The 13,862-nt window shown below is 39.8% G+C and overlaps 1 protein-coding gene across 1 annotated transcript in view; it reads left to right on the top strand.

The window, feature by feature from the left end:
• The window catches only part of agbl1 (AGBL carboxypeptidase 1), a 124,990-nt gene that overhangs the window by 90,563 nt on the left and 20,565 nt on the right, over positions 1-13,862 (top strand). The window contains exons 22-25 of the mRNA XM_083916667.1: positions 3,169-3,298; positions 6,103-6,234; positions 6,492-6,554; positions 6,705-6,818. Of these exons, the coding sequence (XP_083772793.1) occupies positions 3,169-3,298; positions 6,103-6,234; positions 6,492-6,554; positions 6,705-6,818 (439 nt within the window). The remainder of the gene's footprint in view (positions 1-3,168; positions 3,299-6,102; positions 6,235-6,491; positions 6,555-6,704; positions 6,819-13,862) is intronic.

The raw sequence follows: 13,862 nt of genomic DNA, 5'->3' as shown, positions 1-13,862 counted from the left end.
GTGGGTGGGGGTAGCTCCCGGAACTCCAAAGGGGATAAGGGGGGAGAAAGGCTTAGTTTAACAAAGTATGCGGTTTCACCGTCCAGACGACAACGGCACGGGGGGACTTTTTTCAAATTTTCCCACTCTGGGACCTGGTTACAAAAAATACTGTTTTCAGGCTCTGATAACGCCGGCTGCATGTGGATGGTTGGCCAAAAGGATACTAAAGTTGTGTGGTTACAGGAAAATGCGTCTTTGTGTGAACGGGCCTTTATGTTGTTTACGCTCACCTACTTGTTAACTGGAACATCCTGGCCAGATAACCTGACTTGACAGGTGGTTTGTTACACAGAACCATTTAAAAAGCTGTCATAAGAAGGGGAATGGCAAATAACAGGTGCATTTAAAACACACCTTGCAGGTGATAGGATAAACCAACAATCATTAAACTCTCACCGAAGTCAATCAGGAGAAGAGGGAAAACTAACTGTCTTTTAATAAAGAAAAACTCCAGTTCTGATGAAACTGATGCTATTGGAGCATCTACGCTAACCTCTTCAGGAGCTGCCATTGTTGTTTTGACCACCTCTCGTGTCATCGTCACCCCCCACTCCCCCCTTAACAGCCAGTAGCTCCTCACAAGACACTGATTGGCCGGATGACTTCTAGCCAAAACACAACACCTTACTTGGAGCCTGACATTATGGATTTTCATGTGACATGTGAACGTAATGCTCGTGCAATCTTGTGTTGTATCAAGAATTCGGCTGCTGAGCAAGGTAACAGGCCAAAGCAATAGACATGGTAATATTGGGAAAAGTAAAACTAAAATGCTGTTTCACTTTTATGGCTCTAAATAGCCCAGTTATTCATCATTATGTGGGCGTAAGTTTACACTCTTGATATTTTGATAGTATGGCTTTTTTGCATTGATTGATTAAATAGTCATGCCTACCATTTTGACACGGACACACACACACACAAACACACACACTGCAATAAGTATTTACCAAATAAGGTCATTGGATTCACACAATATACGTTTACATCTACATGAACCCAACAAGTGTGTATGCACACAACGTTTCCACACATATCTTTTCTAGTTTTTTACTGTGTCTGCCATTTAACACTGGAGTGTGTGTGGCTCTGGGTGTGAGCTGTGAGAATTGAGTCTTTTTATTCTGTAATGTGACACAAACCTCCATCCTCAGAGAGAAGATAGCTTTGGCAGGCTAGCTTTGGCAGACACACGCTCATACACACGCACACACACACACACACACACACACACACACACACACACACACACACACACACACACACACACACACACACACACACACACACACACACACACACACACACACACACACACACACTCATACACACACACACACACACACACACACACACACACACACACACACACACACACAAACTCACACACAATTTAAATGCAAGCAGAATGCTGTTTCACATGAGAAGTCAGAGTCCCTGAAGAGGAAGATTGGGGATGCTCTGTCATGTATCACACACACACACACACACACACACACACACACACACACACACTCACACACACACACACACGCACACACACACGGGTGTCCACTCTTCTGAAATAGATTTATCACTGTCACTTACACTGCAGTGGAGCATTGGTGTCTTTCCCAGGGACCTTTTTATGAAATGGGATTCAAACCCTGGTCTCCCTATTGGTACGGCATTTTTTGCTGCTAACGTCCCCACATGTGTGACGATTATTATCAATCAGAGATTATTTTCTTGTGTTATGTTACGTCAGACATTAATGATGACATCACTCAGTATACCACCATCAGTAAAAAATGTCCCCTTGTCAAACACTTTGGTCAATGTGAAGGCATCTCATTCCGTTTGGACACTATATGAGGTATTTAATGCCAGCCTAAAAGTCAATCATCTATGAAATTAATAGATCATAATCATAATCATACTCAGATGACTCAGTAGCCGCCTCAAGCTCCGGCCTTACTATATGATCTGTATGTTGTACAGTCCATTCAAACGTTTATAGTATATTGTGGATTGCAATGTTACTTCACAGGGCTCAAGAACGCATAATGTTTGATGTACCTTTTTTTAGTCTTAACTTTTGAAGAGACACGTGGTAATTTAGGAAAGCAAATAAATTCATAATAAATTTATTACATTACTCTTTTCTCATTGTCATTACAAATCAGTCAGCAATGTTAGATCACTGTTATTTATACTTAAAGATATGTCTCTAACATTGGCAGTCATGGAAATGGTTGACTGTTGAATGTTTGAATCTATACAGAAGTGTCTATAGTTTAAATCTATAGATGATAACAACAACAACAACAACAACAACGGCAACAACAACAACAGTAACAGTAACTGTTCCTTCATGCCAGTATTTCCAACAAATACTTAGGCTAAAGGTAGCTCCTAACTTGCTGATTTAGGAGTATCTCTTAAAAATGGGTGTTTCAGTCCTAATCTTAGGACTCTTCAGCTTCTAAATCTTTGAATAGTTACAAGTAGAGGACTCCTCAGTCACAAAGAGCAAATCACAAACAATCCTAAAATGGCTGTTGCCAGCATTCCATCTTACAATTGCCTCAAAAAAAAGTTTCAGGCATATCATTTCCCAAGCATCTTCTTTGTCTTTTGCAGTTATCCTGATTCTGGATTTTCCTTAAATAATGTTCTTCCTTTCAGGCACAAGTTTGGCAGGAAGTAAAAGTTGTTCTTGTGTCCAGTTTGTTTTGTGTTTGCACCTCTCACTATCATCATGGTTATTGTAGTCTGATAATTACAATGCTTCTTACATGGATACCTGCTAAGATGTCTGCAAATCCCTAAGTAAGTTGGTCTCAGCAGCTTTGTGAAAAGGTTTTGAGAGGAAATTCTTAGTACGAAAGTTTTGTGTTATTCAGGAGAACTCCTAGTGGGAAGATAACATGTTTTGGGAATACGAACACATGCTGCACACGTAATCGATTTGGTGAAGAGGTTTTCTAAAAATATCTCTTTAATCACACAAGTCACACACAAACTATACAAACACACCAACCAGTAGCATTACCAATACAAAACTATGGTGAGGCTGGATAGTTTGAACAAAAGCACTCACACCACAAATGTCCTGCCTGTGTCTTATGCTGTGTGTCTCCTCAGGAATCGCTGTGATCTGAACAGTGAGGATCTGAATCGTCAGTGGTCTAAACCAGACCCCGTCCTCAGTCCAACCATCTACCATACTAAGGGCTTCCTCTACTACCTCAACAGTATAGGACGGACTCCACTGGTGAGATACGTATGCTCTGTTATTCTGTAAATCTGTAAACTTGCTGTTAATTGGTTAGACCCATATGAATGCAAGCGCACACACCTGTAGTGTTGTACCATGATTGAATTGATAGTATGCATTATTACCTTTAAACATAAATCCCATTTCTAATGTTGGCTATAAGCAGAAACTGCCGTGCACTCACTCATCAGTGGAGCGCGTCTCAATATACTTAAATAAAGGTTGGTGGAAGGTAGCACACTTTTATTTCTGTTGTTTGTTTTTTGCTGGGTATTTCTTATTAGGTATTTATGTTCTTTTTCAGTGTTTTTGTCTAAGTTTAACGTTACCTGTCAACATCAGTGGCTTGTTGGTTTGTTGTCTGCATGCGGCAAACAAGTCTGCTGCTCTTATTCGGCCGTTTCCCTCTGCTATATTTCCCAATTTAAAATCAAACATGATACATCAACATACTCATGTGGGTGAGAGCAGATTGGCTGTCAGCGCACCTTTCATAAATCCCAGGTAGGATTTTCTTATTTTCCTAATTGCTTTGTACAAGGACATATGCAGTATAAATGGGAAAAAAAGAAAACTTTTGTGCATGAGGCCCAATGTTTCCTAAACATGACTGCAGCAGTTTAATTTAAACATACCATAAAACAAGAAACAAACCAATAGAACAACAGAATTTGTTTTTGGTTACGCTAAAATTCAGACCCAGTCATTTTCTTCATTTGCATTTAATTCAAATCCGAGTTTTTCCCGGCACTCACTCTGACACTGTTTCCTGATTTCTTTTTTTTTTTTAATTCACTGAATGAATGAGATTCCAGCTGCAACACTGAAAAATTAGAGTACATTTTCAAATCAATAGGAAACTAATTAACAGCTAAATTAATGCCTGATTATTTCAATTTTCACTCACAATACCTGAAGTCCATTATTCAGTCAAACAAAAAGCTGCATGGTGTGTGGCAGGGCTTGTGTGTATGCTCTGAGCAATGTCTCCCTAAAAATTAAATATAACGGAATGAGATTCTAATGAGAAAGACCTTTAATGAATTGACCTTGATTGGCTTATTTAATTGTACCAAATTAGAGCGGGGAGGTTGTTTTTCAGGCTAATTCACGTAATTAACTGCCAACTGTTGGCGTCAACTGTCATACAGGGAAAAGCACATGCACTTTAAAAAGGGCTTGTTAACCTTTTTACAGCCAGGTGGTTCGCACTTGAAAAAACATGATGCACAGAATTACACGGCTTCAAGCATGCGGTAGAAAAATAATAGCCGTAGTGTGTTCAAACACGATAAAGCTCGGTTACAGTTTCCTGACCACACCCTTTTGTGGCTGGGTGAGTAATAACTGCTGTCTCTCACAAACACAGGAGGAAGTAGTGTGATACTGTTAAAGAGCCGCAAATCCATTTCAGTTTTCATGCCTACAGTAACCCTTTGTAGGCTAAACTCAGTCGTGTAATGGTAAATTTTGGTGCCCTGGGGTCGTAGACCACTTCGGGTCTGTCTCCTTCTGGCGGTCGACTTCTGGTCCGTCACTGTCTCACGGTCGACATTCGCTCACCGTTTCGTATGATATAGGAATTTGTGTTCAGAATCTACGATATCGTACAAACCTGTTCATGAAAACACGTTGAAGGACGTTGCAAAGGGCATCGCAAATATGAATCTTGACTCATATTTGATCAGCGCCACCTAATCTCACAGTTTGATCGGACCAGAACAGGGATTTGAACCTGACAATTCCTTCAGTTTGACATATAAAGCATCCACCATTTACCATATTTACGACATCTGTCCCATCTTACCATTGTCATCCTCTAAACCAGTGGTTCTCAAACTTTGAATACGACATAAGACCTCAGAAAATATCAGGCTCTCTCAAGTACCACCACTAAGACCAATGTTAAAATACAGCAGCGAAGTTCTACACTATCAAGCTCCAAACAGGAAGGTTTATTCCTAATCAGAAGATTATTTATTGCTGAATGTCTTTATCCACAGCCATGCTATAGGAAGGGGTAGCATCAGAACTGACATGTCAGTGTTTTCAAACCAATCATTTTATCTTTGCTTACTCTCTTGCTACCACAGTTGACGACTACGTAGCAGGCTGATATTGAAACAAAAATATTACAGGAAATGCTAAACTTATTTTAAATCACATTTCTCAGCTCTTAAATGTTTAAGTAATTTTCTTATTACTATATTTATTCAGTACTTTAATGTTTCCTTTTTTTTTTTAGATTCCTTTGCGTACCAGAGAGAGCTAGTAGAGCAAGTACCACAGTTTGAGAACCAATGCTTTAAACTGTGGTTCCTCTTCTGTCAATAGATGAACGAAGTATTACCGTGGTGTGTTGCCAGCTCTGAATACCACCTTAATGAATGAGATGAATCAAAATCAGAGACACAAAGTACTAGCTGTGAAAACCTTTTTTAAAGAAAACAATCATAGCAGAATAATAGCTCAATTCAGCAAAAAAATAAATAAATAGAATATCTTCCATTTAAATTCTAAATAGATATATACTAGAATACAATTAAAAGAAGAAAGAGACAAACATTAATAAAAAGTACAACATTTGGAGTAGATTGATACATTTATCAGGAGTTCTATTTTCAAAGATTCAGAGATTTAATTTCTGCTATTCTTTTTCCTCGGAGCATGTGTCTCAGGTATCTTTTCCTTTTTTGCTGAATACTTCCAGGCATAATATCGTGTCAGATCACATGACACCTGGGGAATATGTTTTTAGATCTGTGTTATCAGTTTAATTTGGTTGGATGTTTCCCTCCCAGGTTTTCTGTGACTACCACGGCCACTCTAGAAAGAAGAATGTGTTCCTGTACGGCTGCAGTGTGAAGGAGACTCTCTGGCAGTCTGGCTCTGCTGTCAACACAGTGGGACTGAAAGAGGACCCTGGATACAGAGTAAGACACGCACGCAGCCAAGTTGGCCATAGAGAATGCTATGTGGTCCTCTCTTCATGCTCCAGTGACAGTGCTGGAGTTCAGTTAAGGCTGTGAAACTAGAGAGAACACTGACAGAGGTCTTCTGTGGGTTGTCAATCCCTCTCTGATTCTCTGTCTATCTCTCTCTTTCTCTCCCCCTCTCTCTCTCTCTCTCTCTCTCTCTCTCTCTCTCTCTCTCTCTCTCTCTCTCTCTCTCTCTTTCTCTCTCTCTGTAGACCATTCCAAAAACCTTGGATCGTCTCGCACCGGCATTTTCTTTCAACAGCTGCAACTATTTGGTAACAACAACAATTAGAAACATAACCCTTTTTTCCCCTAGTGTTTTACATCTCATCGATATATGGGCTTTATAAATGTACTTACTTTTAATGTTTTAACAGTAAAGTTACAAAATAAAATTAATCATATTTGTGATGTGATTTGAACAGGTGGAGAAGTCTCGCTCCGCAACAGCCAGGGTGGTTGTCTGGAGGGAAATGGGCGTGCTGAGAAGTTATACCATGGAGAGTACTCACAATGGTTGTGATCAGGGAATATACAAGGTGTGTGTGTGTGTGTGTGTGTGTGTGTCTGTCTGAGTGAAGTAGATCCAAGAAACTTTTTTATTCTCTGCAATAAACCGGTGATACATGTGATAACACTGTAGCCGTGTGTCTGAACATAACCTCCAGTCTGAGCCTCTCCACACAGCCACATGAATATGAATCTGCCAACAGCACAGTAATACGTATGACTAAAATCATATTATACTGACAGTTTTCTCATAAGCTGTCAGTATAATATGATTTTAGTCTAGCAAAACTAGCTGATACAGGACACATTATTATGACGTTATTTAAAAATATATATATAAGATATAGGTGAATAAAGTTACCAATCACAATACAATAAGTGACCTATAAGTTACCCCTTTACTATAATAGTCGACTGCTATGGGTTTCCCAATGACTGATGCCAATATTTTGGGAGCTGATAGCTGATATATAATGCCATTATTATGTTTTAAGTATTAGATATAATTCATGATAAGAAATGAGACTTTGCTGAACATGAATTTACATTTATTTATTCAACACTGTTATTCTCTGTATTGCCTCTGTTTAGTCTTTGTTCAGTCTTATGCTATAACTTGCAGCATAATTTTGAAAATGTGACAAACAAATCTGATTTTTTTTTACTTGCTGAGAGTAGGACTGGAGGCTGGGGTAGCTCATACAATAGTATTATGAGCCCTGTTAGCTAATTTAGCTAGTTTAAGGCTTGCTGCAATGAGTCTGACATCTGCCCATAGAAAAAACAAATTTAAACAAGGGGGAGCGCTAATTTCATTCTACAGCAGCTACACTGAGAAGGTTTTTGTTAATATGCCTTGTTAGCGCAGTCATTAGCCAATGCTTTGATTATCTCAAAATGGCACTAATCGGACTACCCAATAATACATTAGAAATTATATATGATAATATGAAATAAGTTTAACTTCCTGTTAAGTCAATCATCCATATGTTTGTAAGAGATACAGCTATACAAATAATAATGCTGTAAATTATAAATTAATGTATGGACCATCATTTCGCATGTGAACATTTCACATATAGGGTCACATGAATGGGTGGATTATGAGACAGTTGGTCCCTGGGCACAGAGATGCAAGAGGACCCAAAACATCTACTATACAGGAGTAAGACAGACTTTCTGATGCTTCTGCCTCTTTTCTGTTGTCTTTCATCTGTTTGTTGCCGATGTCTCTTGGAGTGACATTTTGCAGGTAAATGCCAGGGGCACCCACACAATTTGGGCCTATGGGCCTGTGTCAGGTAGTCCTGTTCAGTAATCCTTTCATGGTCATGTGCTTTATGGACATTTGGCATGTGATAGACAATGTGATTTACAGCTATCTTACATGTTAAAGCGACAGTTTCATGTTCAATGTCACATGTAAAATGCCATTACAGGCACATGTAGTTTTCAGATATTTCACATTTATTCTTTTGTTTGAAAGTACAGCTGAAGATTGACAGAAAAGGGGTGAGGACTGAGCCTTTGTATATTGGGAGCCAACTCTATTGTGGCGGTGGCTGTAGCTCAGAGGTAGAGCGGGTCTTTCTAGATTAGAAAGATTGGCACTCCCTGTGCTACGCATGGGTGTGCGAGTGTGGTTTGCAGTTAGCCTCTGCCATCAGTGTGAATGTCATATGGGTGGATGTGACAAATAGTAAAAGCATCTTGAGTAGTCAGAAGACTAGAGAGGCGCTTTATAAGCACAAGTCCATTTACCATCTACTGTGTTTCTTGTATTTGTAGTGTTTCCCACAGGTATACTGCTTCCATGTTTCATGCAGTCCTGCTGAATCACGTAGATCGCTGTCATGACAGTGACAGAATCAATAAGAATCTGTATAGGATACCTTTGGGACTGCAGGTGTGTATTCACCATGCCAGGACATAATACTTAAATAGCCTGTTGTTTTCAGCTCAACTAATAGATCAGTGATGGAACAAGATATGAAAAATCAATTTGGTAAAAAGATTAATGGTAACACTTTTAAACTCCCACGACTAGATTTTCCTTTAGTAAATAAAGACCTTAGATCTGGCCAAGAAGGCAGCAAAGTTACACGTCAGTCAGTCACAAAATACAAAGTACAAATAGTACATGCATCAACAGGAGAGGTTAACTGTACACACATGACAAAGTGACTAAATCAAATTTTTATGCATTGTAGAATAAGAACAATTTGTGTGCAAGGCTCTCTCTGTGTAATTAAGTCCCAGGCTGATCACTCAGTAACCACTTCTTACCTTTAAGGACACAAAACCAGGGCTATAAATAGCGTTCAGCACTTTAGAGTGTAAGTGCAAAAGCACAGAATAATTACTGCCCAGCTGGTCATAACAGTACCATCATTGTTATTGGGGGAAAAGAGCACAATAGATGACAAGAGAAAATGCAGTCTGTAAGGCTTACAGTGAATGATGCCTTTCAACATGCTGAGAAACATCAGAATGAAGCAGGCAGCACACATACTGTATTTTGTGTTGCATCATTCGTTTATGTCTGATGTGTTGAGACATGGTAAACTTCACACTCATGAGCACATGTGTCAGAACGCTGCACGTGGCTGTTGGATTATCAAGTCAGCCGAGTAAGTATGTGTCAGGGGAGACAGCAGAATGAATACTGTGAGACAGAGAGATTGCAGTGATGGTTGAGCAAGCTGGATATTGAATGAAAGCAAGAAAAGGCACTAGTGAGGAACGTCATAATAACCCATTTTTCACCAAATGCTGCTGCTTTGTATCATACAGATGCTACAGTGTACCTTGTATGTCAGTATGGGACGCTGAGGGTGAGGGGCGTGGCAAAGCAGAGGTTGGGAATTAGACTGGCTGCTCACCCTATGTGGTGTAATTGTCCGGGGATTACACACCCACATTGGGCCCAAAGGCTCTTTGCTGAAGCCTATAAACATCCTGCAGAGAGCAAAATAAGAAGAAACGAGAAAATACAGGCAGAGGGCAGGATCTCTGCAGATAGGAACAACAGTTCTCTCTATCCAATCAGGTTTTACTAAAAGCATGTAACCTTTGGACAAATTTGAGTGTGTATACGATGAGTAGAGCTTCCTGCTCCTGACATTTACCGTCAAATGTATGAGAACCCAAAGGGGATCATGTAAACTCTACACAGACCCCTCCAAACAGGCCCCCAGCCCAGATTCAACCAGGGACCCTCTTGCTGCTCGGCGACAGTGTTAACCACCACCACCACCGTTACTATCACCGTTACACCAGTTACTGCCTCATGTTTAAGCTGCCCCCAACAATCATAGTATCAGTAACAGGCAGAGAGGTGATGTTTCATTGATATGGAATAGTTATTGTCCTATAACTGTGTGCATCTTGTTTGGCTAGTGGTACTTAAAAGCTCTCACAGGTGCTTTTGATTTCCTGCTGTGGACACACAGCCAGTAATAGGTGTAGTAGTACCATGTGAAGAGTCAACTTGCAAAAAGAGATACCTCCAATTGTGTTAATTTCTCTAAACCATGTGATCATTTAATTTAAAAACACTAATTGGCTACTAGTAAATAGCCTTGCCTTAAAGGCTTTAAAATATGCACACAGGTGTTTTCAGTTAATATGGTTGATTAGACTTCTTCTCAGAACTGTGTGGGTGTGTATACTGTGATTGATTGACGTCTTCCTGTATCTCCTCTTTGCTTTGTCACACATGTTAAAGTTGTAGTCTGTAAGAATTGAGATACGTTGTTTCTAGCCAACACTTTTGCGTTAAGATGTAACTGCAGGCGAGCCTCTGGGACCTCATCTCCCAGAGTTCCTTTAGAAACTGAACAGTGTTGACTGTATGACATCATTAGATTGGCAACTCTCACCTCCGTGATGCGGCGTGATGCCTTCACATGCTCCATATGTCTGTTGATTCTCCATTGTTAGTCAGCAGTAATGAAATGTTACTGCACCGGTCAGACACATAAGAGCGAGCCTGACACTGAGTTCAGACTTGAGCGTTCAGTTTCATTGCACTTTTACTTGTCAGAAGTCGGAAGTTCCCGATTTCTGAGTACAGTGGAACGCAGCATAATCAGCAGTGACCAGCTCCACCTTGTCAGACCAGCTGCTGCTGTCTGACGTGAAAAGCGTCCCTAACCTTGTGGTGCGTTTGAATATAGTGAGGGAATGTTGCAATAGACACACAGATGGTATTTCTAGAGAGGCAAGTACTGTTCTGTCATTAGTGGGTCATATGATCAATCACTATTGTTTTAAGTCACTCTTTGATAGATAGTAACTTAACAGACAATTAACTAGATGAAAATCTCACAAACTTCAACTATAAGGCAGGAAAAATTACACCTCTATTATTTTTATTCATAGGTGAAAATTTTGCGACCTAGTAAATTCCTATCAAAGCCCCGCCCACCTTCAACCTGAGGAGAGGTCAAATTAGTCAGAATAACTGTGTAATAAAGACACCTGTGTGGGTGTTCAGAGGCTTTAAATGTGGACTCTGTGCTGCTAAATTACCACCTAATAACCAGTGAGCACTTAAGTCTTAATCCTACTTCAACTGCTGAATTGACTTTACAATAGACTGTAAAAGGTTTGCACTGTCAAGACTTTAATTATGCTTCATGAATTCACTTGCTAAAATGCATGTGTCCACACATAAATTATGTAGAAATTAAAATTAGCTTCTTGTGTTGTCTGATTAATGGGCAATCATCTATAAATATCTAGCTAGCTGCTGACTCCTTCTATCAGGACATGCACATATTCAATAATGCAAATAAAGTAGAAACATCCCTCATACACTTTGCACCAATTTATGAATTATATAAAATTGCGACACACAAAATACTTTAGTAAGATGGGGGTGGATAAAAAAAGAACAGATCTAGCTTCACATGTGCAGTACAGGTAAAATGTTCTCCCAAAATGCATTGCATGGAATACTGCATGACACTGTTACCTAAGATGCTTAGGCTGGTTGACTAGCAGTGAAGTGCTGTATTTTAGGAAAACATTATAGTTCTGTTAAAGCAAAAAGATAAAGGTTGAATATGGCGAATGAGCAGAACACCGCCTTCTGGTGTCTCAAAATAGTAGTCGCAACAACAACAAATAATACCCAAACTGGTGCACGTAGCTTTAAAATGAGGGTTTACACTGAATTATCTCCATAGAAAATTAAGTCAAAAGCAACTGGACTTGGTTATTTGTCTAGGAAGACGTTTCACCTCTCATCCAAGAGGCTTCATCAGTTAATTTACGCAACTGACCAGGCTGGGACTGGTCCAACTAACTGGTGTGGAGATCCAGGTATTTAACCTCTCAAAAGGGCGCTGATGTTACTCAAACCCTTTGTGCTCCAAGTGCCAACGACCGTTGTTAGAGTGGCCGTTGTTGGTGGGAAGTTGGTTTCGACTTTGTTAGTGCTCTATTGGGTTAACGACCATCGTTAGAGTGGCCGTCGTTGGTGGGAAGTTGGTTTTGGCTTCGTCAGTGCTCTATTGAGTCTTAACGACAGTCATTGGAGTCACAGGAGGCCAATTGTGAACAGTTGTTCTTTGAGGTTAGATTGTGGAATCTCCTGGAAAGGGATGAGAGGGCAGCATTGTAAATTGGAGATAAGTTGTGTCTCAGACCTCCTGCTCTGTTTAGCGATGGTTTCTCTACTTTTGCATAGATCCCTCTTTTACTTCTCTTACAAACCATCTGTCCTCTCTGTCCAAGATTTGGACATTGTTGTCATCAAAGGAGTGGGCTTTCTACTTGAGATGTAAGTGGACAGCGGAGTCCAGGCCTGAGGAGTTAGCTCTCCTGTGTTGTGCCATGCGTTTATGCAGTGGTTGTTTTGTTTCTCCAATGTAGAGATCTTTGCATTCCTCGTTGCATTGGACAGCATAAACCAGATTGTTTTTGTGGGTGTGTGGTGTTCTGTCCTTGGGATATACTAGTCTCTGAGAGACTTAAATTTCTTTGGGGATAACGATGACCTGCACAATATTCACAGGCTTTTTACAACGAATTCTGTTCATCTCCTCCATCCTGTGAAAGTAAAATGGCAGACAAATAAAAGTAATAATAATAATATTAACATGAAATAATAGTTGATAGTTGATCAGCTAACGGCAATAACAGCAGCAGCACAAAGCAAACTGATTGGGGAAGGACAGGCTCTTTCAGAACATACCTGGCAGGTGATTGGTTGTATCATCTGTCTATCAAACCCTCACGGAAGTCAATTAGAAGAAGAGAGACAACATCTTTCTCTTTTCTTAATGAAGAAAATATCTTCGGTTGTGATAAAACTGATGCTATTGCAGCATCTAAGCTAAACTCTTTTTCTTTAAAGAGTAGTCGTCTTTCGTGTCGTCATCTCCCCCTGCTCCCCCCTCAACTGCCAATAGCTCCTTACAGTACGCTGATTGACAGGCTCTCTTCACTCTGAACAGAAATGCATTCATTGGAGCTTGACAATGATTGAGTTTTGTTTGTATCATGCATGTGTATGTATGTGATGCTATTCTCAAGTGATTTTGTGTTATCGCGATAGTTCAGCTGCTTTGCAAGGTCTGCTGGAGCTTTCCATCAGTTTCCATCATTAAAGACTTTTTGCTACTTCCAAATTTAAACATTCAATCTTAATCCGAACCTTATGTCCTTATACAATAATTACAGCAACATTTGCAACAGACGGTATTAAAGCTGCAGTAGGTAAAAATCAAAAAAGAAAAAGTAAATTTTCTAAAGCCTGAAAAAAGCCAAAATGGGGTGCTGAAGTCTAGTTTTCTCTCAGAACACTTAAATTATAAAATGATGAAAGACTTTTAGGGATTTTTTTTTTACCAACAATACAAAATTAAACTGCCTACCCCAAGTTTAAGTCCTGAGCCCTTTCAAAAAGCAGCCAATGTGTTTTCTCAATTCAATGCTGCCTTTAACAAAACAGGTTGTCCATGAAACACAATGAAGACAAAACATAGCCGTCGCCTTTACCTGTCAACAAAAACACTAAATAAAAGGATAAGTTTGGAATATGTTTGGTGAAGTGACAGGGACAG

This window comes from Echiichthys vipera, assembly GCF_963691815.1.
Source record: "Echiichthys vipera genome assembly, chromosome: 7".
NCBI classification, from domain to species: Eukaryota; Metazoa; Chordata; class Actinopteri; order Perciformes; family Trachinidae; genus Echiichthys; species Echiichthys vipera.
This window is presented reverse-complemented; position numbering and strand designations above follow the sequence as displayed.